The sequence below is a fragment of the Calonectris borealis genome, chromosome 6 (genome assembly GCF_964195595.1).
Source record: "Calonectris borealis chromosome 6, bCalBor7.hap1.2, whole genome shotgun sequence".
NCBI classification, from domain to species: domain Eukaryota; kingdom Metazoa; phylum Chordata; class Aves; order Procellariiformes; family Procellariidae; genus Calonectris; species Calonectris borealis.
Window position 1 is genome coordinate 6,661,613 of NC_134317.1, and position 24,850 is coordinate 6,686,462.

A 24,850-nucleotide genomic window follows, 5' to 3' on the forward strand; every position below is an offset into this window, starting at 1 on the left:
TGATTTCCCGCACATTTCTCTCCTGCCTCTTTAACTTGCCCCTCCACAGACATCAGACATCCACCCCAGGTCTCCACAACCTCCAGTTTCTCTGGATATCTGCACTTTAACCCTTACTCTCACCTTTGTGATATTACCCAGCTTTTTGCTTTGGTCCTGTCTTTCTCCCCTCCAGTCTCCCGCTGAATTACTTGCAGCTCTTTTGCTAGGGTTTTTCAGGTTCTCCAACATTTCCTTCTCACATCTCCACCTCCCTGGCCCGCGAGCGTGTGCCGTGCACAGGCTTATTAACTACCCACCCGCTAACACGGGGAGCCACGAACAACAGCCGAACCTTGATTGTGTTTCCCCCAGGAAGAGCAGGATCTGTATGGCTGAGTACCAGCTACCGCCTGTCATCAGACTTTTCCGAAGCTAATGTCATTGCGATTTCACCTTCCACGTTTGGTTGAAACGGGCTAATGTATGCCAAAACTAGAAAGCAAAGACAGACAGAAAACCACATTAAAAACAAATGCCTAAAATTCCTACGCCCATTAAATGTGATATCTCATTTTAAAAAACAGTTAGATAAAAATAATGACCATTTTCAAAAGGACTGTACTGCCTATTCTGAGGTCTAAGGTCTGAACTCTAGTATCCATTTGTTTAAAAATGAGTCATTATAATTACTTTCATTTTCCATCAGATTTTCTCCCTCTTCTTCCTCTCCTCCCAACACTCCCTGTGAAAGGCCTTGGTAAAAATCTGCATGGGGACTCCATCACCTCCTCAGTACCACATTTCAGCTGGCCAGAAATAAAGGAATAGAGCATTAAATTACATATGGTCTCCCACACAACCGCACTATATATTCCTCCCTTTAGAGCACTCCCAGCTGAAGCAGGCAGTGCACGACATGGCTGGCTGAGGTAACAGAAAAAGCCCACTCGAACAACAGCTCAGTTCCCTCCTTCTTCCCCACCTTCATCAAACTACAGAAAATAGAAGGTGCATTTTTCTTCCCTGAACCTTTCACCCATTTCACCAGAAAAAAAAATCTCATTTTCATCCCAATTAACCCGTAATAACATGGCAAGTCTTGAGAGAAGATATCTGAAGCATATACGGGAACATATTTCCTCCAGATTTAGATCCACTTAAAGATGCTGTACAAAAGTGTGAACAGAATGGTTTGAGAGAAACAAATACAAAATGCCATGCTGATACTGCAAGTCATTTCAAAATGCATTGAGGCTGGATAATCTTGCCCCTGGCCCTGACACAATGGTGCCGCTGTAGTGTCAGGATGCTCATAAAGATGTAAGGAAACCCTCGGGGAAGCACGCAGGGCTCATCGACAAGTAACTCACCCGAGAGTGCCTTCCTGGCAGAGGAATGGCTGCAGGAGCACACTCCTGTGCCTCGCTCCTTCCCAGGCTATGAGGTTTTACTTCACCCACAGAAGCCTGAAAATCTGCAATGATAATGAAAATGTTAATGCAATCCCAGCTACCTCAGTACTAGTGGGGCTAACTATTAAGATCTCATGAAAAACATAATGAAGCTTTTTTTTTTTTTTTTTTAATTTTTATGCACTAACCACAGAAGAAGGCAATTTATCAAACTCATTCACTACATCTGACTAATAGTTTTGTACATTACAGGAATCCACAACTAACTGATGAATGCTGATAAGCTGTAAACCATTTCTCTTCTTGTAAATATTGCAAAGTGCCCAACAGTGCTGCTAATACTGCTGCAATAAAATCAATTAAAAAAAAATAAAAGAAAGAAAAGCTAAAAGCATTGCAGAAGTACAGAGAAAGTCTTTCCACTATTTTTCACATTTGTGTTGCTTTCCTTCCTCTCTCTGGAAAAACGAGAGTCATGCAGCTATGTTGTTATGGGCTGCAGTCTGGTGGGATCGCAGTGTTTAAACTGCACTCATCCTGGTTACAGCTTAAACAGCAGGGCCCTAAAGGAACCGCAAAGTACTGGGGAAGGTTATCAACTCAGCTCAGGGCGTTTTGCCCCTTGAATCAGAGCTGAACCAATGTACCATTAAAATATTAGGCGACACAGAGCTTCTGTTTTAGATAAGCTACAGCTCAGAGAAAACTGATGGGCAGTATTGCTTTGCCAGAGCAGTGGTGATGGGGCAGGGAAGACAAAAAGTTAAGCAGCCTCTCCCCATATGTAACAGGGAAAACAGCTTGCACTACACTGGGCTGGTGCCGATGCAAATATCTGCCCAATTACATTTTTTCTAAAGTAAAAATGTGAATTCTGCCATCCAATAAACTTGCATTTTGACTCTGTAAAAATAACCCCAATATGAAAGCATTGAGCGATTTTAAACAATGAATACCTAAAGCACAACAGAACAGAAATGAATGTTTACCTGAGAATCATAAAACATATCAAAAACAGTAATGGGTGAAATTTAACCTTGTAAGGGGGGTAGCACAGGCTGTACATCACTTAAGCCCTACTTAAGGCCTCAAAATAGGATTTAAGTGAAACTTAGCAGGTGCATGACATTTGTGCCGACACTGTGCAGAGCTGAGTGCCACCCATTAATGACTTAACCCTTGCAAGCAAGCATTCCTTTGCGGATCATTACTTTTATTGCATCCATAGCTTTTGAAAAAAAAGGACTGTCTTTTGCACTGCTGTTTCACATTCTGAACAGCCTGGTGGCACGGTCATCTTCAGATATTTCCACTTCTCATTCTCATGCTTCTCTATGCTATGGCATGACACCCTGTCCTCTCACCCTGTTACCTGGGTCAGCAGAAGTATTGCTACTGGAGACCTTTTAGCATGAAGCCGCAGCTTCAGTTAATTGATTCCATGAGCCGTATAATGCTCACTGGTACATCTTGCAGTACTGGGTAGACAGGGCAATTATCGAATGGAGGTTTGCTGCTTCCCATTTTGACAACTGCTGCTCCTCTTTTCAAGAGAAATTCACAGGGGAGCAAGGAAGAGCCCAAGGAAAAAGAATTAAACCAAAACAACCAGGAACAACAACAACAAAATCTCTGATAAACAGAACAGAACAGCATGTAAGTGCTACTCTCTAAAACTTTATATCTATCTCACCCTCTCAGAGCACGCTTTGGAAATCACAGGCTTAGAGAACGGGGGCCTCTGTGACGTCCGAGCATCCGACTGCACCAGGATCCGGGTGTTTGGCCTCGGCTTCAAAGAGTCGCCCAACCTGCACTGCGAGGTCACCAGATTAAATGTAAGCAACTTCCCGTGGGCTCGTAAAGTACTGATGATACAGTCAAACTTTGATGTGTTTATGTTAAAGTCTTTTCCCCTCAACCGTGCCGAGTGCCATCATCTCTCACTGCCACAGCAGGGTGCAAATACCTCCAAAACCCATTGCCAATACCTTTGCTACGAGCGAGGGGAGCTGAAGAGGTTCAGCCTTTTCCAGGACTGGTTCCTTGGAAATGCACAGCTATGCCGCCTTGATAATTTTCTCTGTGGGATTTTGTTTAACTCTTGTTTGGTTCAGCTGCACTGTAGTCTGGTGAAGCTTGAAATCACAATATTATTTCTCATTTTGTGCATCTGGAATCAGTACGCTTGGTTGTTTTCCTAAACACATTTGAATGCTAAGTTTTGTGGTTAAATATAAGGTTTCCTCAACATAGTTACAGAGGCTCTTATTTGAATTTTCGTAGTCATAGTTCGATACTGAATCAGAAGTTTTAATGAGTATTAAACCCATCTCTTCTGCTAACATTATAATTTTACTATAAAACAACTATACACCGGCAATTCACAAATCTGAATTATTTGGTGTATCAGCATACTCAGATATGAAGTGTTTGATTCATCTCATAAATCCACCTTATAAAAGATATTCAGCCTGATTCCCATTCAGTGCTAACATGCTAATGAGGCACAGCTGAGGTTTGCCTACCATGCCCGCTTAGGGCTTCGTAGGCTCTTAACAAGCAGTGATGTCTTTTGCAGCTGATCTAGATAAGTAGCTGGCATCGCCTTCAAGGAGCAACGAGCTGGCTGCTGAGCTCCAGGAGCAAACACAAAGTTGCTCCACCACATTACCCTGTCTCATCCCAGCTGCTCATCCCAAGCGCAGACCACAGCACTTCCTAAATCAATAGACCACTTGCATGCATAGATGAGCATGGCTTGCTCTTTTCTGTGGCTATAGTAACAGCATCATTTCTTTTAAATAAACCATCTGGAAATGCCTTATATTATTAATTAGAAATACGAACATATGTTGACAACTGGAATTTCTTTATATGAGCCTTCAGTTTATGCACTCTCCGTTTTACTGTAGCATCTCAATGGTGAATGGATATCAAGAGAACAAGAAACAACAAAAGCAGATTTTCTCAGCTCTGAGGCTGTTGACTGCCAGATTCCTCTCCTGAACATCACAGAGACAGAGGCTGTGCACTTTGTGGCCAGTGATGAGCCGTTCGCAAGATGGCAAGTGAAAGTAGGAATTTCTTATGTTTCTAAGAAATTATTTAGAAGGAGAAAATCAGTTGTCATGGTAAATTAAAATGCAAAGCACAATTTGCTTCCCTTCAGAAATGAAAATGCCTGTAGAAATACTGACGTTAATGTCATGTAAGGAAAAAAAAATAACACCAACCGAAACAATATGAGTTAAAAACAGGTGTCTTTGTAGGCAATCCGAAAGTGCAAATTACAATCACTTCTCCCGGTAATGACCTGAGATTGATGCAGTTGTACTAATCAATTGTTAAACATTAGTATTTCATTTCTGGAAATGCCAGCTCAAAGTCCCAATTACGCAGCAAGTATAAGACGGCTTTGACTCCCTGGTTGCAAGGCTGATGCTTGCACAGTGCAGGAGCAGAGCACTGGCTGGCTCCCGGGCAGCAGGTGAGGGCTGGCATGGCCTGAGCAGAGGCGTCATCGTCATGGTCTTGAATGACAGCAGGAAGAAGCGTGTGCAGTACCTGCTCATGCCGGGTTCTCTGCGGTGGTTTTAGCCCCTTTTGTTCGCAAAATGATACCTACTTTCTAAATATTTCCAGGAAATCAGTGCTTTACCCTGCGCCTGCTACCCTTGGTCTTGCTCTCAGCCTGGATGGTTATTTTCTGCAGATTGCTTGGCTTTTTTTAAGACTGAGGTCATTTAAAGGCTCTATAGCTAAGAAAAATATATTGCCGTGGTAGAAAGACTGCAGATGTGCTTTGAAAATTGCAGCATGTAGAAACAAAAAGTGTAAAACATTCACTTCACTGCGGTGTTACTGCCTGTCCTGCACCCCACAGCTGTCTGTACCCCAGACTGGGGACAAGTGCTGCCATGTGGCTTAGGGGAAACAGAAAGATGTTTGGAGGTGCACGTTTTCTATCCAGTAATTTATTTTAAATAGATAGGGATTTATGTTTTAAGAGATTGGTGTAAGACCTCTGTGGAAGCAGAGCTTGACTGTTGGCTGCTGTGGTGGACCTTGAATCCTCCTTCTGGAGAAGGAGCCATCAGAGTGGGCAGACACCAAGGCTGAACCAGGAGGGCAGTTCCTCTGCTTAGGGCTTCAAAATTTCTCTAAGGAGATACTGAACTTTGCCAACTGTGAGATGAAATGCCATCTCATGATGGAAGGATCCAAGAGGGAAACACCCTTGAGTTTCATGGCCGAAGAGGACAGACAGCTAACATTTTTGCACGTGCACAGAGCCATTCCTCCAGTGTAACTAGGATAGCTTCCTTGCCGCTCAGGTCTGTTACGATAGTTTGCTTTCAAGTGCTGCCTTTCAGCACTAAGGAAGTCTGTACCATTTTTCTTATTTTTCCTCTCAAAATATGTGTAGAATGTCTCCTTCCTTGCACTCAAGTTCAAGAAAACCTCTGCATCTGTAAGCCTTCTGCACCTTCCCTCTCCTTCAAACCCTGCAGAAAAAAAAGGTTATGCAGCCAACGGACAATTAAATCAGTCCGGCCCGACCGGCTTGCATGTGAATCTTAGTTCTCCTGTGGATCTTTTTGCTGAAGTAACTGGAAAGGCAGAGCTCAGTGCTTGGTTTCAAAGGCAGCTGGCCTTACACGATGGCACAGAGAACAAAATAATGGAGCTTTTCATCACAAAAAATGATTTGAAACAAATTCCACAGATGTTAAAAAATTTGTGCTCCAGAAAATTCCTGATAAGACTTACTGCAACATTGTCTTCTGGGTTATGTTAATAGATACTTTTTAAAGATTTAAACAGATACTTTTTAAAGATTTTTCAGAACCAAAAATCAAAACAATTCTTTCTGGAAATATCACTGTTCAATATTTTCAGAATCTCTCCCCCCTCCCAAATCAAATTTCAGAGGAATCAGCAAAGATTCACATCAGCTTTTTTCACTACGAACCTTGGGAGAATGGGGGCTTGACAAGCTCTTCTCAGTGCTCTTTCATTTTGTCTGCTCTTGTATTCATGTTTCAGATTTCGCTTATTCTTTCCATGACATGCTGCTGAACGTAGATAAGAAAGTACATGGGGCTACACCAGAGCGTTTGGTATAATTAGTTTAGATATCAAAATACAAACTCCTACTTGGGCAGCAGATGACTTGGGCTGTCCACACAGATTCCTGGGTGAAGAGGTGAAAGAGCTTGGCAGGCACTTACCTAATTGGGGAAACAGGTCTCTCGCTTATCCTCAATTCGTTATCATTGCCTGTATTTGTCAAGGACAGAAAAGATATTTGTTAAAAAGTCAGCGAGGCAAAAACCAAATCTGAATTCAGCAAGTTTTTACAGCTTTCATTTTTCATTTACAAACATTTGTACAAGTCAAATTGTATGTAGATTATGAGTGATACAAATAGCCAAGATTGTTTCATGGTGAATGAAATACTTCAGGCAGAAGCGACAGATTTCCTGATTGTCCTGACTGCGTATCCAGAAGAAGTGGCTCTTTCTTTCCAGATGATACGTATGCTCAAGCAATCAAGGCACAACTCTAAGCGTGTCTTTGGCTTTTAAGGGCCAACCAAATTTGAAGAGAGGTTTGCTCAGCTTAGGTCTCATTGAAGTATTTGTTCCACATCACTAAGGTGACTAATGGAAAAGCAATTAAAATAGCTATAAAACAACCCAATTCTAAAAAGACATCAAAATGGATGTATATAATAGAATGTAGAAAAAAATACAGATAGATTAAAAAAAAAAATCAAATTGGCAAGAGTTACATTTCAGACAGAACAATTAGTGCAATTTTATAGCTTTTTATATTTTTCCCTGTCTACCCATTTCTTCACCCATTATTAGTGCACTGGTATTGAGACAACATTGGGCACTCCAGTAAAAGAATGAAATGAAATGTAAATTGCATTCGGAATAATATATTCTTAATGGAAGTCTTGCTGCCAATAAGCACTGTCTTTCAGTGAAGTGCAGGTCTGGAGGGGGTTTGCCTGTTTTATTTTTTTTTTCCTCTCAAACTGCAGCATAAGTTCTTTACTTCTTTTAAGAGAGTTTTTACCTTTAGTATAACACACAATATCTAACATCTCAACTCATGAGTATGATGCACAGGAAAAAAATGTTTTTTTTCCTTAAAGTTATACCAATGAATTTTACTTCAATTTAAATTAGTCCAAAGAAGTTGTCTCCCTTTCACAGTTTCAAATTGTGAACACCCATGAACACTGCCTGTTCACCTCCTTGTGTTGGTTTCTGCAGAAACAAACGCTCTTAGCTCGCAGTGCATTTTGAGCTGAGAACCATCACATGTGAAATTGTGGGAGTATCTACTGTATTATATTCCATGAGCTTTCAGATCATTCTTAGTGAACTTATGACAATTGATGCTTTTTATGAAACTTATTAAACTAATTTTTACTCTGTGCACTTCCAGTTATCTTTGTTCAGTTTAACATACATTCTTTCTGTCAACTGAAACAGTTTATTAATTGATCAAAAAACTTTATACTCTTGACCTTGTAAAAGTCTTGTAAAGGGACTGAGGATGTTTCAGCTTTGGGCTCACAGGAGAGATGGAGGAGGGCTTGGGGGTTGTTTTTATAGCCAGAGGACAGAAGGGGTACCTGACTGATCCAAAGCAAAGAGCTTGTTAGATCTGCTAAACAGCAGCTTTAGTTTGACTGTGAGAAACCGAAACCTAAAAAATACCTGACAGAAAGGGCTTTGCTCTCCTGCTGGTGTTCATCAGTGTGTACAGCATGGCTTTCAGCAGTATTTTGGGGTGCTCTTTAACGTTCACACGTCTCAAGAGGTGTCACAACGCTTTCTCAAAAGCTAACCCTTTCCACACTAGTCTGGTATAATTTCATTTTTATTGTGGAAAAATTAAAATATAAACTCACTTAACCCTTTCTTATTGTGTAAGCATTCACATATGAAAAATGCCGTGCTAACTTAAGGCTTTCTAAATTACCTACATGTACAAGAAACTGTGAGCTGGGACAGGAGGTGACTGTTCTTCTAATGTACCTCCCTATGGAAATGGGACTGTTGCCGTCTGGCATTATCCACTCTTGCACTTTTTTTTAAGGTTAATTTGAAATCACCTAAATAACGTGCATTTTCTTTTTTTTTACCCCAAGGAGTTTACTTACTGATTTGCCGTTAGTAAGAAAGTGATCCTGGATTTCAGCCAAAAATCTTGATTTCATTTCACAACTCCTTGAAAGACACCCTTGTAGTACTTGAGTACCTATGCAGTTTCCATAAGGGTATTGAAAAATCCCGCAGAAAGAAACCTAACAGCAATCAGAGAAGTTGAATGCCAGCTGAGCCAAAAGATCTTTTGGTTATTAATGAATAGTTTCCAGTTTGGAGCATTAAGCAATTTGTTAACTTGCCGTAGAGCCACTCACAAGTGGTTTAATTTATCTTGCTGGCAAGCATCTAGTTCAAGGGGGCAACGGTATCTGCTCCAAAATGAGCAGACAGTCTCCATATGGAACATTATTACTTATAAGGATGATTTTTGTATCATTTAGATCACTAACGATGGCTTCGAGTACAGTAATTCCAGAGTGCTGACCCTGTACGACGCAGTCTGCCAGGCCTGCCAATTCCATCCAACCGGACTTTGTAAATTAAAGGTAATTTAAAGAGCATAAAGGTTTAACATGGATCGTTCATCTCTTCCTTAGCCCTCTCCCTCCCTTTGATGTACTGTGTGTAATAACTGCTTTAGAAGAGGAAAATCTATTTCATAGGTCAGCTGCACAGCCTAACACTTTTCTTTTCTCTCTTTCACAATCTCCTGTCTGTGATTTTTTTTTTCCCCATTTACGTGGGGTATGAATACCTAATAGACCACGCTTTATGATGGACCTTTCTCAGACACACACTTCCAGAAAGACCATGGTTGACAATATTTGTACTTTGCAGCTGTTAATGGAAGTAAATAAGACTGAGGAGTCTCCCCTGAAAGGCAGCTTGACTTCACTTTTGAAGTGTCTCTGCTCTTATACCTCTTCTAGCCTGTTTGGCAAGGGCACTGTAACAGTAAGGTATATCATTTCTATACCCATTTTCTGCCTTAGCAAGAGGTATACTAAGATGCATGTTATATATTTTTTGTCATGTGAAAACACCCTTGAGAGAACATAAAACATTCTTGCTTACGTTAAACACCGCTAAGTGCTTCAAAACTGTAATCAAAAGTCTAGTGCCACGTTTTAAACTGCCGACATGCTAGGAGCTGCCTGGAGAGCACTATAACCCTCTGTTTTCCTGCGGACTTATTAGTGTAACATCCTCCATCCCTGAGAAAAGAGCTTCTCTGCTCTTATTTTCTAGAGAGCTGTGTTAGACAACTTTTCTGGTTTTCAGTGGGGCTTCAAAAGGAACTTTTGGAGGGTGTTGGGTGGGATATTTGAATGTGCTGAACCTGCTTTCCTACCCTGAGGCAAGTATGACTGGAGACCACCAGTCTGCATTTTCATAAAATGAAGATTAATCAGGTATATCTTAACTCATTTTCCTCACTGTTCTCATTAACACTAATGGGAAAATACAGTTTTCAAACTTGCGCTGATTGCAAGAACATACCAGTTACCAAAATAAAATGAAAGTTCACATTTTTTCAAATAAATCAGTGAATAGAAATTACTTTATAAGCCCAAATGAGGGCAAAACCACTTAAATTTCAGATTAAAATGATTGTGTCAGAACCATTTCAATTAAAGCTAGGGTGTGGGGTTTTTTTGTCAAAGGCTTTCCTTATTCTTACATTTTTGAAACTCAGAAATATATGTTTTCTCAATGGTGTTTCTCAGTGCTGGTGTTCTCTAGGTATTATAATAATTTCTATCCTAATATGCTTCAAGGGACTATTTGAACTAGGCTTCCAATTGCATCAGACCACATTCTAATTACCCTTCTTATAACATTATTTTCTAATACCTAAATTGCTTTCAGAAAAGGTGTTTCAATTAGGGGACATTTTATACCAAGCCATTTCACATTCTGTGTTCTTCTTTTATGGAGCCCATTCTGTACCACACTATCACATCAGAAAAAAAGCATCTTTTTCATCAGAACGTCAAGCCTTTAAAAACAACAATGTAATAAAACCTAATTAACATCCAGATTTTAATGTTGAAGATCTGTCATGTTCTATCATGTTGGGGCAATTATGAAAGTCCTTTTTGTTTCTCTACCTTACCCATTACACTTAAAGTGCTATTATTTAAAATATTGACTAATACACTTTGCAAAAGAAGTTTGAGAAACTAATAAAGCAGTAGATAGAAACCACAAGGCCAGTAACAGGACACACATCAGTCTCAGAAAAGCAATGTGTATTCAAAGGAAGGAAAAGGAAAACTGTCTTTGGTCCTGGTAGCTTCTCCCTCCTGCTGTCCCACTGTAGCGATGACATCCCCGTGTTTCCAACAGTGCCCTATGTTTTCCCGGGATTCTGCAATGTCAGGTAAAGTCCCATCTGCAGGTGTGCCCCAACACAGGCTACAAGCAAAAGGCATAACTCTGCCATAGGACCTTCCCGCGGCGTAGATGTTTAATTATATCTGTTAATTATGTCTCTGTGTTCGTTTCTCAGACAACCCAAGTGTCTTCAGCCCACGTGGAAGCCACAGGGCCTCCCTGGCCCTGGTGGCCACCCTGACTAGGAGAGGACCAGGTTGGCCTCAAAGGCTGCTGTGCCCACAGTGTGCCACATGAACTTCTGCTGGGATGTTCTGCCCAACCTAGGCACCATCGATGTGTTTAGCTGTTGTTTACAACAGTCTCATGGAAGCCTAAAATCTAATGCCCTTTTTTATTTTGGTTTTATATCATTGCTTTTTCATATTTTTATGAAGAACCTCCAGAAATAACTAAGATACCAGAACAGGATTCCAAAATCTCAATTGGAGCTTTTATCTGGTCTCAGTTTTTGTTAGTCTCATGGAGCTCACTTTTGAGCGCTACCTAATAATCATCATATTGGCAGTCGCAGCTGGGAATAATGATCACATACACTACATAAGTGTGGAAATGAAAAAAAAGAATTACATTCTGTTGCATTCATTTATGACAAGCAACATGACATGTTGCCTAAGCTAAAAGATTCAAAGCTACAAGGATCTCAAACTGAAACTGGAAAACTTACATGTCTTTTTTTCTCCCTGTTGGGAGAAAGTACCAGCATTTAAACTGCTACTATTTTATTGTTTCAAGAGACAAGTGAGATTCTGCTTATCTCCAGAAATTATTAACTGCTAATTTCTTATATTTCTTATTTCTTTTTTTCTTACCTCCACCTCCCACCCATTTTTATTTCCTTTTTTGGCAGGAAAATACTTGTAATATAGATGGACTTTGCTATGGTGAAGGAGAGTCAAGCCCCACCAGTCCTTGTCTTCTCTGTGAACCTGACATTTCTAAGTTCACCTGGTCTATTAATGAAAGTAAGACAGTTTTTTCTAAGATTTAGAACCACTTAGCTGGGAATTTATGACTCAGTCTATGAAATACATGGTTCCTTCATTTGGCTAACACAAATCTATCCTGCACAATAGTGCATGTGGACTGTTTGCAATGGGAATACTTGGGTGCACCACAAATGCAGACTGACCAGAAGCTGACAGTACTCCACTGTGTGCTCTATGCATCTGGGCACGTATCTTGTTCTGGCTGAAAGCTGACAAATCTCCAATTAATAAAACCAAAATAACACCTCAAAATGAAATTGTTGATATGCCAGTGCCCCATGCAGTGCCCAAGTCTGTCAGCTAAAGTGATGGACCTTAAATACATTGGTCATCATCTCACAGGTACGAATCTTCAAGGGAACAATTTGGGGAAAACACGGCTTTTAAAACACTGATGTATATTTTTGGTATCTGGAAGAATTGTTTTCTTTCCCTGAGCCAAATCCTATGAAATACCACACAAAAGACCTTGGCTTGGCAGGGAGTCCAAGTGATAGGGATCAGCCACTCATTACCTTCACTGCCGCAGAACCTAAAGGCTCATCCTGCAGCCCGTCATGGCAGGGGTCATGGTGAAGGCTGCCTTTTGAAGCACCTCCTGAATGCTAAGGCCTTAATCATAGCTTTTTCATGGCTACAACCCCAGTGTAAACAACAACCATTACTTACCGCATGCTTTACAGAAAATCCATGTTTCTAGCAGCATTATCCTCACAGCACATCTCCCCACTTACATGAGTACATTTGCATCTGGTCAATATAAAGATTATAGTAACCCTTTTATGTAGATTCATGAGTTGGTTCTAGAAAGAGTTTCTCTGCACTTTTAGGTTCTGTAAACACAAGCAAATTACAGAGAGGTATGAGAGTGACAGGACCAGTTTGCTTTGTTTGTTTGCAGTTTTATATTCCTTTAGGGTGACTAGGTCAGCAGGACCTTCTGGAAGGAAGGGAAGATTGCTCTTGTCCTTGGGGAACAGCTGGGGATGCTCAGGGACAGAGACTCCTTGAAAGTGCAAGGTATGGCAGCAGAAACAGCGAGAACTGTAACACAATGGCTGGAGTCTATAACTCCAGTGGAGACATTGCCAAGGACAGAAGTGAGCAGACACGCTCTTCTCAGAGGTGATAGAAATGCCTTTAGAAGGACCAGAAAGGACCCAACAGTTTCCAGGAACACAAGAAGTCGTAAGTTATCTGAAATTAATTTTGGAAGCAAGAACAAAATAGGAAGGGAGAGAGTTGTTCATGAGTCCTTTTAATTCCTGTTCCAGGCCATCCACTTTGAATTTTCTCTATTTAAAAACATACACCTCTAGTTTATGTCCTAAAAAATCCAGCTTTTGGAATTTAAAACTCCCTGTCAGGAAAAGATACAGACAGATCCATCCCAAGTGTTGGCGAAATAAAAATCCCATTGGATGTTACTTGCATGAGTAGTTAAAATGCCTACAGGTAAGCTAGACTTGAAGAAGAGCTTGTACGCCTGAAAGCGTGTGATTTTTCCCCCAAGGATATAGTTTAGTCTAATGAGAGATCTGATCATCTGACTCACAAACCTTGCCTCTTTTCTGTCCTTGCATTGTATTGGCCACAGCATCTCTAGAGATGAGCTGATCCTGATTGTTATATAGATGATAGACTCATTACTAATACTGAGACAGTTCGATTTTAAAATCCAGAAAATAGCTTAAAAGGGAAAAACTGCATTTGTTTTGGAATTTATAAAGCTAGAAGTGATTTGGGAAATCTGAAACAGATCGTGGTTCACTCTTCAATAGTTTAAAAAGTTTAAACTATTGAAAAGAAAGGAATTTTCAGACTTGTTTTCAAAATTGTGAAAATCTTTTTAAAAGTTCTGCAATAATTGGGTGTATATATATATTCACTGGATGGCAAGGAGATCTTTGCGGAATTAGAAACACTCTTATGCACAGCCTACTTTCAGAACATCTGATTTTATGTTGTTTTGTGCCTACAACTTCTCGTTACCCTCCATCCAGTTAACACCTTTGTGTTTATCTGTAAATGCATAGCCAGCATCAATATTTCATTGACTACTCTGGGCACAACTTTTAAGGGCTCCACAGTGTAAGTGTTTGCGAAATAAAAGGTAAATTAATAGATGGAAGCCTTCAACAGATATGCCAGGACAATCTGCAGGACAAGCAGTTTAGAAAGCTCTGATAGCACAGCAGCAGTGAGTGGAGAGACACATTTAAATAATTGCATAATGTGAGACATGCTATGGAAAGCAAAGCTTGATAAAAGGATATGCACCACAAAAAAACCCTAATGATGACTTCCCACAAGCATAATGCAAGGACACATGCAGTCCTTATGAGAACATATATATAGTTCATAGTTTTACAGTGTGACTCGAAATTAATCCTCGGTATTATAAATGTTCTTTAAGTTAAACATAACTATGGTCATATTACATTGTGAGAATATTCCTTTAAATATCAACACATGTCAATTTGTACTGCTGGTTAAAGAGGAAAGATGGCTTGAGACTGACGAGGTTTAGGACATGGAGACGAAATTCCCGGCCCTGCACAGAGCAGCTGTCACCTCAGGGTACTCATTTAATCTTACTTTTCCTTGGTTTCTAATTTTAAAATGTAATACTTTTCTCTACCTTGGCCTCCTTACCTATTTATATTGTAAGTATCTTCAGGTAGTGTTTGTCTTCTACCGTAAAATACCCTTGTACAATTAAGCTTTTATCTTCATTAAGGAAATACTGAATGTAAACAACAACACTTGAAATAACAATGCCAATGGTGACATGATATGCACTACTGTCACTGGGGATAAAGAATCTGGGCATCACTGATGTGCCTCTGCTGGCACTGTGAAGATCTTTATTCCTGATGAAATGTCCACCGGAATTCAGTCAAACTGCCCAGGCTTAATTATTGCTCATGTGTAAAGGCAGGAGATTCTACTCAACGGAAAAGTTACACAATTTTTTTCCCCTCTGACTTGCCCACCCAAATTCATTTGTCATTCATCACTTTGAGATTTGAGTTTACTTATATTTAAATGGATAGATAGAGTGGTAGATAGGATAAATATATATATATGTAAGTATTAGGAATACAATTAATTAAAGTTTTCGTAAGAAATGAGGGACTAGTGGGAGGTTATAGAATTCACCTCTGTTCTCCTCCGATGTATCAGATAACACATCAAAAGTAATCAAAGTTCAGTATAGGAGAAAAGTTCAGTATGGGGCATGAAAAAAAATAGGAGGAAAAAGGTATACTTTTTGGTAAAGCCATTTGCTGCCTCTAACATCTATATCGCTTCCTCTGTCTCAGGGTACATTCTGTACCTTTTTCTTTGAGAGAACTCCTACAAAGACCCACGCTGTGAATCTTTACATGAGAGAAACTGGAATTTATGTAATCATGGTTTCATTTTTGCTGTTTAGACAACCTGCCTCCTGTGTTCCAGGCCCCCTCCAGCCAGCTGCTGACATTTATTGGTGAGAATTTTGTTTACCAGTTAATAGCAGTGGATCCGGAAGGGTCAGCTGTGCTATTCATCTTAGAGGCTGGGCCACAGGATGCCAGGCTCTCTCCTGCTGGCCTTCTTATCTGGAAAGTTGATTCAGAAGAAATGCAGACCTTTGAATTCATTGTGTCGGATGAATGCAATGCACAGAGCAGATACTCTATTGAGGTAAGGAAATGAACACTTTAAAGGAAAAACAAAACAAACCTGTTTATCATGTCAGTGCTTTGGTGCAATTGTCATTATAGCTAATAATTTGTTACTGTCTTGAAAACTAAGACTTCAGCTATTTCCTCATAAGTGTATATTATCCAGCACAGCAATAATGATCAATTAATGGAATAAATATCTCTGAGAACGTAGAAACTATATATACAAGGAACAAGAGAGAGTGCTATTGATTGCTGTTGAAAGAACACTCTTGCAGAGCCTTTTAATGGTTCATTAATCTGCTTTAAAATTCACATTCTGCATTTGGATTGCAGAAAAAAGCATATAACATAAAAGACCAAGTTTTAGCTATAAAAGGGAGATTATAACTCATTCTCAATGATATTTTTAGAGGATGTCTTGCTCTTGTGTCATTACTCCACACTTTAAGTTTCTTGGCAGAGCTTGTGCATTGCTTTGTCTTTATTGTATAGCCTAACATTAATCCTGTGATAGGATGAGCTAATAAAGTGGGATGCAGACTCTTGACATAAGAACAGTTTTGTGAAGAAAAGATTTTTTTTCCTAAAGATTCCAATTTTTATTCATTCAAACCACTATCATAACAAATACCAATCTGCTGAGCCCACACAGCAAAGGGGAAACTGGCATCTAGATATGGTTTTAAATGGAAACATTTCAAACTAGACCTGTGTTACAGAGGTTTGAATCTGTTGAAATGCCGTTCTTGTACATACGTAAAATAAAACTATGGACCTCTCTCCCCTGAAGAGAGAGACCAGCTAAGGAATTCCACAATCATGTTCCCGCCTGGGAGCCATTTGTAATGTGAAACAGTAAGGAGGGCAGGCAGGCAAAGAGAAAAGATTTTTCATTTCTTCTTTGAAGAATAAGGAACAAATTCTGCCCTCAGATACTATGTAAAAACTGCTGTTATAACAAATAGGATTTTTTTCTTATGAGAAGTTAGAATGTGCCCCTAAATGATGAAAAAAAAATCCCTTTAAAGTCAAGCTTTCAGTCAAATAAATAAGTATGCTGAGTATGAGACTATATCTATACAAAGGAAATTGGTTAGAAATAAGTTTTCATGGTATTAGATAACATGTTTGCACTGCAAATCTGTCCCTTCCTAAAAGGTGACAATATACCTCTCAGCTGTGATTATTTGGAGGAATCTTACCACAACTCCCTTTTGCCTTCCTCAGGTTGGAGTGAAGCCCTGCAGCTGCCTCAATGGTGGAACATGTGTTACCAATATTAAATTCCCTCCAGGCCTTGGTGAATACCTGTGCTTATGTCCAAATGGATTTGATGGAGAATTTTGCCAGGAAAATATGAATGACTGCAAGTCAAACCCCTGCGGCAGCGGAACATGCGTGGACAGTGTGGATAGCTACTTTTGTAAATGTCCCCCTGGATTGGGAGGTAACAGCTCACTGTTCCCATCTCTGATTTAACTAGAGATATATTGTGCTATAGGATTTTTTGGGTGCAACATGACCACAAGCATCTGTCAAATGGGCTACATAAGCCTTCTCTTCTGCTCCCATGACTTAGCTTTAGACAGATAGAAAATGTGCAACACCAGCTATCTAATTATCCATGCTCAAGGAAGGAAAAATGACCTAAAGCTCTGTGGTCCTGAAATGATCACTCAAGGAGGCTGTGAACCTCCCCGATCTCAGTTTTTACCTGCTTATTTCCCATGGATTTGTCCATCCATGAGATGAGCTAGGAGAAAATTTAGTGGAAGAGAGAAGAGGCAAAGATCCAGGAACATTTTGCACTCTGCAGGATTTTACTAAATTAAGCCAATGAAAGAACTGGGAATTAATTATTTTTCTAGGTCTAGGAAGGAGAAGTAGATACGGAAAACATGCAAAAATAAATTGTCCTTTAGTCCCACTTGAAGCTTCATTAAATTTAAGCATTAGAAAACCACAAACTTCTTCAGTTTTCAGTTTCATGTCTGAACAAATCTAACCTTTTAAACTGTTCAGGGCTGGCCACAGTATGATTTGAAGAGATGCAAGGAAGAGGGATGATCATTGCACCAAAAAAGGTTCTTTTAGAAAAGCAGAATGAAAAGTATGAAGAGGAGGAGTTGGAGAACGAAGTGCAATGAGGCCGAAAAGGGGGATGCAAGACATACAGTGCAAACAGGAAAACCTGATATGGGAGGAGAAAGAGAAGCATCTAATAGATAACATAGCTGAGGAGAGAACACGTTGGTACCTATCATGCAAGTTATAGTCAGCTTCACTGCATTCAGGACATCTGTGAATGATTCACACATGTGAAAAAACACTTGTGACAGCATGCGGACAACGACTCCCCCGTGCTCTGCAGACTGGAACCAGCAGAGCCAGCCATCAGACTCTCTGCTGCATTAAGCTTCTGGAGTTTGGCTGAGCTGAGTTGCTGTTGGGTCTCACAGAGTGCCTACCACCTCCTCCAAGCGGGGACCCACGCTCCAGCTGTGCGTAACACCACTCGCTTCCAACAAAACAGAGTTTCACATGGGCCTAAACGCACCTTCTCCTGGAGCTTCACGAAAAGTGCAGTCTTTTCATTTGCAGTTCAGCTCTTCAGGAGGTACAAGGCAAATCTGAACATTCAGGACTTGAACAGGATTTCTAAACCTGGCTCTTGCTTAGCTTTGCAGACAAAGGACCAGTTAAAATAACAGTCATTGGAAAATAAAGACATTATTTTGCTATCCATTCTTGTTAAATTAGTCTCCCGCAAGTGAAAGGTGCTAACTGAAACTGTGTTAGAACATCTCTTGGATCAGAACCATTTCAAAAGCAGAGTAAGAAAAAAACACCTTAAGCTGAGCTCAGATTTCAGTCCTTGAACCTGTCAAAAACCCTACTCTGTTCACATATAAAAGCATGAATGAATTCGTGACACCCATAATATTGGCTGCTGCGCAGTGCTATAGGTTTGAAAAATCCAGTAGAAGTAACATCAAATGCACATAATTATTACTGCTTATAGTGTGTATATATAGAAGAAACTCAATTATAAACAAAAGCAATGAGCAGATTTTACTCAATGGGCTCATAGAGGCAGCAAGGTACCCTTTCTGCCTTTCAGCAGTTCATGAAACCTTCTTTGTTTTGGTCATGGGTGGGTCTGCAAGTCCAGATTTCATTAACTATAAAATTCCAGCAGAAATGAAAACAAAAAAACATTCAGAAGTGGAAGTTCAGAAAAATGGCCTAAAAGATGTGACACCTAGACAGTATTGACTCCAGGTAACGCTATCAAACAGCCAAAGCCTGCTGCTATCCAAAGTGTTTGTGCCACCAGGGACTCTACTTACACAAGAACACACAAGCCTAAGCATGGAGAATAAAGTTAGAAAATGAAAGTTTGATCAAAGTGTAAAAATCCCCAAACCAAACAAACATATGCAGAATGTCTTGAATCCCCCTGGAAATAACATTCCTATGAGCACAGGGAAATTTGGGAACATTTTTGGCTGTATTTGGTTAAACACTTGGAAATATATGAGAACAATTCTTCATTGCCTGTAAGGAGGTGGATTAAATGAAGAAAAAGCAATATAATTCCATGAGTTAATAACTTCAGTGGATCCGCTCCCGTTGTTTGATCATCACCAGTTTCACACTGCTGCCCTTCTCACTTTATGCAGTATTGCACATAGATGGAGTGAAATCAAGCTCCATTATTCCACATAAAATAGTCTGCCATAATTACAATGCATTGTTTACAAATTCACATGGAGCATATTCTGAAATGCGGTTCTCATTCTTACACAAACCGTAAAGAATGAAATATCCAACACTTCAAAATAACATACTTGAAAGCAACACGGAGCTGACTCTAGAGACAAGGGCACAGGACACGTTGATGGCCAGAGAAACACTGGGTTTTCCTGAACCCTTAATTCTTGACGGGTTAAATAAATGCCCATTGTTTTTGCTGTATTTCCCTCGCCAAAAATGCTAAAACACAAGCAACAACAGAAAAAAAGATATGATTGAGTGAAACCGGAATATATCTCAAATTTTTAATAGCAGGTGAAAAATTATAAGCAAGTGGAGCTGAAAGCCAGCTGGGAAGTAGATGATTTTACTTCAGGGCAGGTTCTGTGACAACAATAAAAGCTCATCCATGATGCTCTGTTTATGTCTCAATTCCCCAGAAAACCATCAATAATCTAATGAGAAGGCAATGCTATACTGCTCAAGTGACAGCACCACTTCACCATCAAATCTTTACAAATGACAGGGAACAGGTAGTAGAAATAAAAAGTTAACTCTTTTGAGAGCTTCCCAAACACCGTTACAAGAGAAACAGCAGCAGAGGGAACACAGTGTGTTGCTAAGCGGTAGCAATTCAAGTGCATTGTGTATCTCAGGCAATGTAAGGGTATAACGTAGGAATGGGAACAAGGCAGGGAGAGAAGCCATTGGAAAATCTGAGAGAAGGATGACTCCAGAATTATTACTACTTTAAATTTCTGCAAAGACTCATACACGTTTATGTCATCGAGTGTTCAAAACTCATTCATTTTGCTTTGACATTGACAAGATAACAAGAATTCCTGTTGTTTCTTCATTTGGCCACTGAAAGCAAGAACATCACCCGCCTGAGAACAGAACTCACCCTTGTAAACTGTATCTCAATCACAAAACCATTCCTCCTTTCCCCATGTACCATTGATTAATACAAAATTGGGAGGGCGGGGGGGGAAGATGGAACCATAATTTCATTTTACTTTTCAGGAAACTGAAGAAAACCCCAAGATTTGTTCATGGTTTGTAATAACCATAGAGTCCCTAAATGAGATTGCCTGTTCCTTTAGAGTCAGCTTACTGTGAACACAGCCAAAAAGTCTTTCTCTGCATCTGTAGGTTGTCAGCTCCTCTCGAGGCATAAAAGGACTTTATCTTCTCAACCAATTTCCTGTGCACAGACGGAAAAATAGAGCTGGCAGAGAAACAGATGTTTCAACCCTGCAACCTGAAGATCTTTTATTCCTATTATTTTTATTTGTACTCTAGCAGTGGCAAGAGAGTTGTGGCAGTGCACTGGAGGTCGTGCAAACAGAATAATTGACACTTCTTGTTGCAGACAGTTTTCTGTCCATTTCTGCTGCTTCTTCAGCAACCTTCAGCCATGTTTCAGACTTTGCAAACATTTGTCCTTGGACTCAGCTGGATTATCATTATGCCCAAATTGATCAGATACTGTTTAAAATCAAATCTCTGAGTGAAAAGAAGTGCTTGCATAGTTCCATCTTTACATTACAAAAATCAGTCATGTGACAGAATTTTAAAATTTTGCTTGTTACTTATGGTGTTCTTTTGCTTTTTGTAATTCTCTCATCTTTGAGATTTTAAAGCCAGCCCTTTGCAGCAAAAGTTGAGTACGTAGGAGGGAGGAGAGGGGACTGGGGGAGAAGTGGCTCTTGTTACTGAAACGGGGAACTTCATTCCTACTTTCACTGTTTATGGTATCATGTTTAGTCTTTATATGATATTCAGAGAAAGAAAAGAATTACTAATCTAATCAGAGCATAACTCATTCAATATTTTCCAGAATATGTCTAATAATCTCCCAACGTGTCATCAGAAAGCATTATCAGAAAAAAGCAGCCTGATGCTATGAATGCGCTAATTAAATTATACAATAGAAATAGTAATCCAAAATCCAACAAGGGAGGAAAAAAAGTAAGTTAAGCACTGCAATACTATATGATGTCCAACCTACATGAAAGAAGCAAGAAGCATGCAAAACCAGAACAACTTAGCTTGAGATGGCACCAGAAAAGGGACGTGGCTTTTGTGCTACTGTTCTTTTTTTTTTCCACAAGACAACGCAGGCATGAGAAGGTGATGTCGCTAACTTTTTTAGGCAGCTCAATCAAGAGAGTCTTCAGTTTGAGTTTTTTACATGGAGATGCTATTTTAACTTGAAAGGAGTAATGGAAGCTACCTGAAACGTTGAAGCAATGAGAGATTATGTTGTAGGAGATGAATAGTAATGTTCTGGTTTTATCATCCTGTAATTCATTCCACTGTGACAAATTTCTTTTTTGAAGAAAAAAAAAATATTCTTTTATCCTTAAATCTTCTTTCATGATAAAGCTGGGTATCCGATACAGAACAAGCGTTTCTGTACCTTGTGGTATGTCTTGAAGCAGGCACCTGGACTCTCGAGAGGGTGTCCCAATCTCCTTGGTATTCCTACAAGGGACAAAGGGCATGCCTTAATAGAAGTGATATGGGCTAGTTTACGACCTGCTATCAGGGCTGCATATTCTGGTAACCAGCAATAGCCGAGCAAGTTTTCTCAAGTGCACAGAGACAGCAGCAGACATATCTGAAGCCTGAGGGATTTTTTAACAATATTATATGTGATTACTCTGCATCATTTGCTGTTCAGATAGTAATTTTAACTTTTGGGTCACCTTCCCCTATAGGTACCTGTTAAATCATCCAGAGTTGTGAATTTGAATATCAGTTGCTTCAAGGGATTTTTAAAACCCTATTTCCAAAATCAGCGATAGCCAAGACACATTGTTTTGGGTTCAAATCCTATAGCAGCTTATCTTCTGTACACCAGCACTGTGGCTCAGAGACATTTTCAGAATGTTTCTTCAAATTTTAATTTTAAATAGAAAAAATTGTTTTTTAAAAAATCTGGTCATTTTGCAGGGTTTACCTTCAGCCAGACTCTATCAGGCTGGTTCACAATAAGCTATTATTTATGTGAGGTTCATATAGAAATGAAAAGCACAATAGGTCAGCACACAGTTCTTCATATCCTAAAGCCAAAATGGTGACATTCATTGGCTTCTTCAGTATATGACAAAGATCTCACATAAACAAGACAACAAAAGCAGAAGGAAAGGTGTGAAATGCAGGGGAAATAATTTAACATGCACAGTTTTATATGAGCACTAGTCTCAAGTTCAGCACTTCTGGTGCCAGTAACGACAGTAATAAACAGTGTGATAAAAGCAGGTTTAAGTGAGACAGTGGGGAATTTGGCTCTAACATGAGTGACGTACCCTGCGATGAGTTTACAGCTGAGAAGTAAGCTTTAGTCTGCTTCAACATTTGAGATGAGGAATAAATAGGGAATCTTTCCTGATTATTAACCTCCCCTTTGTTTTGCCACAGGGCTTACTTGTCAGGAAGACAGGAATGAATGTGAAGAGAGTCTTTGTTTTCCTGGAGTGTCTTGTATGAATACCTTTGGATCATATGAATGCGGAATTTGCCCCAGTGGGATGGAGGGAAATGGTAAAACTTGCAAATGTAAGTGTTTTGCATGATTTATTTTAATACATGGGGGAAAAAATGGGTTCAATTCTACTACTATTATCCTTACTTGAGTACTTTGCCACTCGCTTCAAGTATAGACCTTTAAATACACAAAGCAGATTATTCTCATGTTATATTAATATGGATAATTGCAAATTGGTCTCTGTTTGCTATTTTTCACTGCAATTTTGTTTCATTTTTATTAGAATGAACACCGTAGCATATAAAAAAGTATTTTCCAGATGCCAGCTAGATAATTTGCCAAGGACATTCCCCATGTTCTCCACTATTTCACTCCTAAATATACCATCCACTAACAAGTACTTGGGGAGCACCCCCAAGCATTACTTTTGTTTTGGGCGAATGCTGTGTAAGCAGGATGTAGGGTAAGAGGAAGAAGGTCCATGTGCCAGGTTTACCAAATATCCCTTCAATCATATTGCCAAATGTCTGTACAGAATGGTTTTTTTTGCTCTATTATTTGGCCACATTGGTTATTTCAAAGTCATTTTACATCTGTTTCACTAATGCATATTTTGTAGCTAATTTGACCAATAAAGGAAGGATATACAAAATAATGCCCTTTTTTGAAATATATCAGAAAGGTAATTTCTTCCTTTGCAGATTTTAATTACAGAAAGATTTCTCTATTTCCGAAATGCACATTTATTACAAGGAATAAACCTAAGGGTTTCCTTATCTACCCAAAATAGGATAGAAATCATTCTTTATGGTTCTGAGATACAGACAACATACCTACTCATACTTCTCTTGCTGAAGCAAGTATAAAGGCTTCTGGGAGGAAGGAGGAGAAAACTGAAGTAACTTTATAGCTGTTAGAGTGGGCTATAGCTCATTGCATTATTTAATATATATAAAGAGTCATAGTCTCAGGCTTTATTAAGAGTACAGAATATCCAAGAGACCCAGGACAGGGTTGTTTAGCTCGCAACATATATCCACGTAGACTTTACAATCCCTAACTCATTCACGAAATTATCTCACTATGAGAGTGGTGAGGCACTGGAACAGGTTGCCCAGGTAAGTTGTGGATGCCCCGTCCCTGGAAGCGTTCAAGGCCAGGTTGGATGGGGCTTTGAGCAACGTGGTCTAGTGGAAGGTGTCCATGACCATGGCAGGGGTGGTTGGAACTAGATGATATTTAAGGTCCCTTCCAACCCAAACCATTCTATGATTCTATGATTTAAAATTATGCAGAAATCAATATTTTTTAGAGTCTCCACTAATCTATTTTCCTCTTTACATCCATGTATACTTTGTACAGGTATTTTGACACATCCAAAATTTGCAGCTGAACTAACCAAAGCCAACAAATACGCACAACATCATAGTTTCAGAAAGAAGCTTTCAAGGAGAGGCAGGAACCAGACAGAGCACAGGTCCCAGTGTGTAGGGTAGCATCTTCATCCAAGTAACAATGCTGTCTAATACATGGGGACCTGAGGCCTTCTTACTGCCCTTAGCTCAATAAAAGATCACTGTGCATATTAAGTATGTCTCCCAGATAAGCAAAGTTCAGTGAGTTTGGGCATAGTAATTTTTTCTATATTTGTGTTGAAGCTTTGCTGCATGTCAGCAGCTGACTCACCTGATTTGCCTTTATTTGCTTGATGGTTGGCTTCCAGAATAAACTTATGTCAGGTTATCTGATTTACTGTTACTGTTGCTTTTTATCATCAATCACAGCTAAGCGTTAACACCTTATTTCCTTGTCTCCATGCTTTCTTTTCACAGCTGTGCTTGCTGCTGACATTACAAAAGCTTTAAGCATTGAAAAAGGCAATGGCAAAGGTGATTTGAACAAGACCGAGGTTAAGCGGCTACTGCAACCCTTAGAGGCAAAGGATTCTCCTGTAATTAAGAATTTTAGCATAATTGATAGACATGGTAGGTATACAAGAATATGAAATCTTTTT

At 39.6% G+C, this 24,850-nt stretch overlaps 1 protein-coding gene across 1 annotated transcript in view; it reads left to right on the forward strand.

Annotated features, from left to right (window-relative positions):
• LOC142083383 (von Willebrand factor D and EGF domain-containing protein-like) overlaps positions 1-24,850 on the forward strand; it is a 183,339-nt gene that overhangs the window by 94,776 nt on the left and 63,713 nt on the right. Inside the window, exons 12-19 of the mRNA XM_075152716.1 lie at positions 3,096-3,232; positions 4,310-4,471; positions 8,968-9,072; positions 11,775-11,889; positions 15,353-15,603; positions 16,815-17,034; positions 22,770-22,907; positions 24,669-24,821. Coding sequence (XP_075008817.1) covers positions 3,096-3,232; positions 4,310-4,471; positions 8,968-9,072; positions 11,775-11,889; positions 15,353-15,603; positions 16,815-17,034; positions 22,770-22,907; positions 24,669-24,821 — 1,281 coding nt within the window. The remainder of the gene's footprint in view (positions 1-3,095; positions 3,233-4,309; positions 4,472-8,967; positions 9,073-11,774; positions 11,890-15,352; positions 15,604-16,814; positions 17,035-22,769; positions 22,908-24,668; positions 24,822-24,850) is intronic.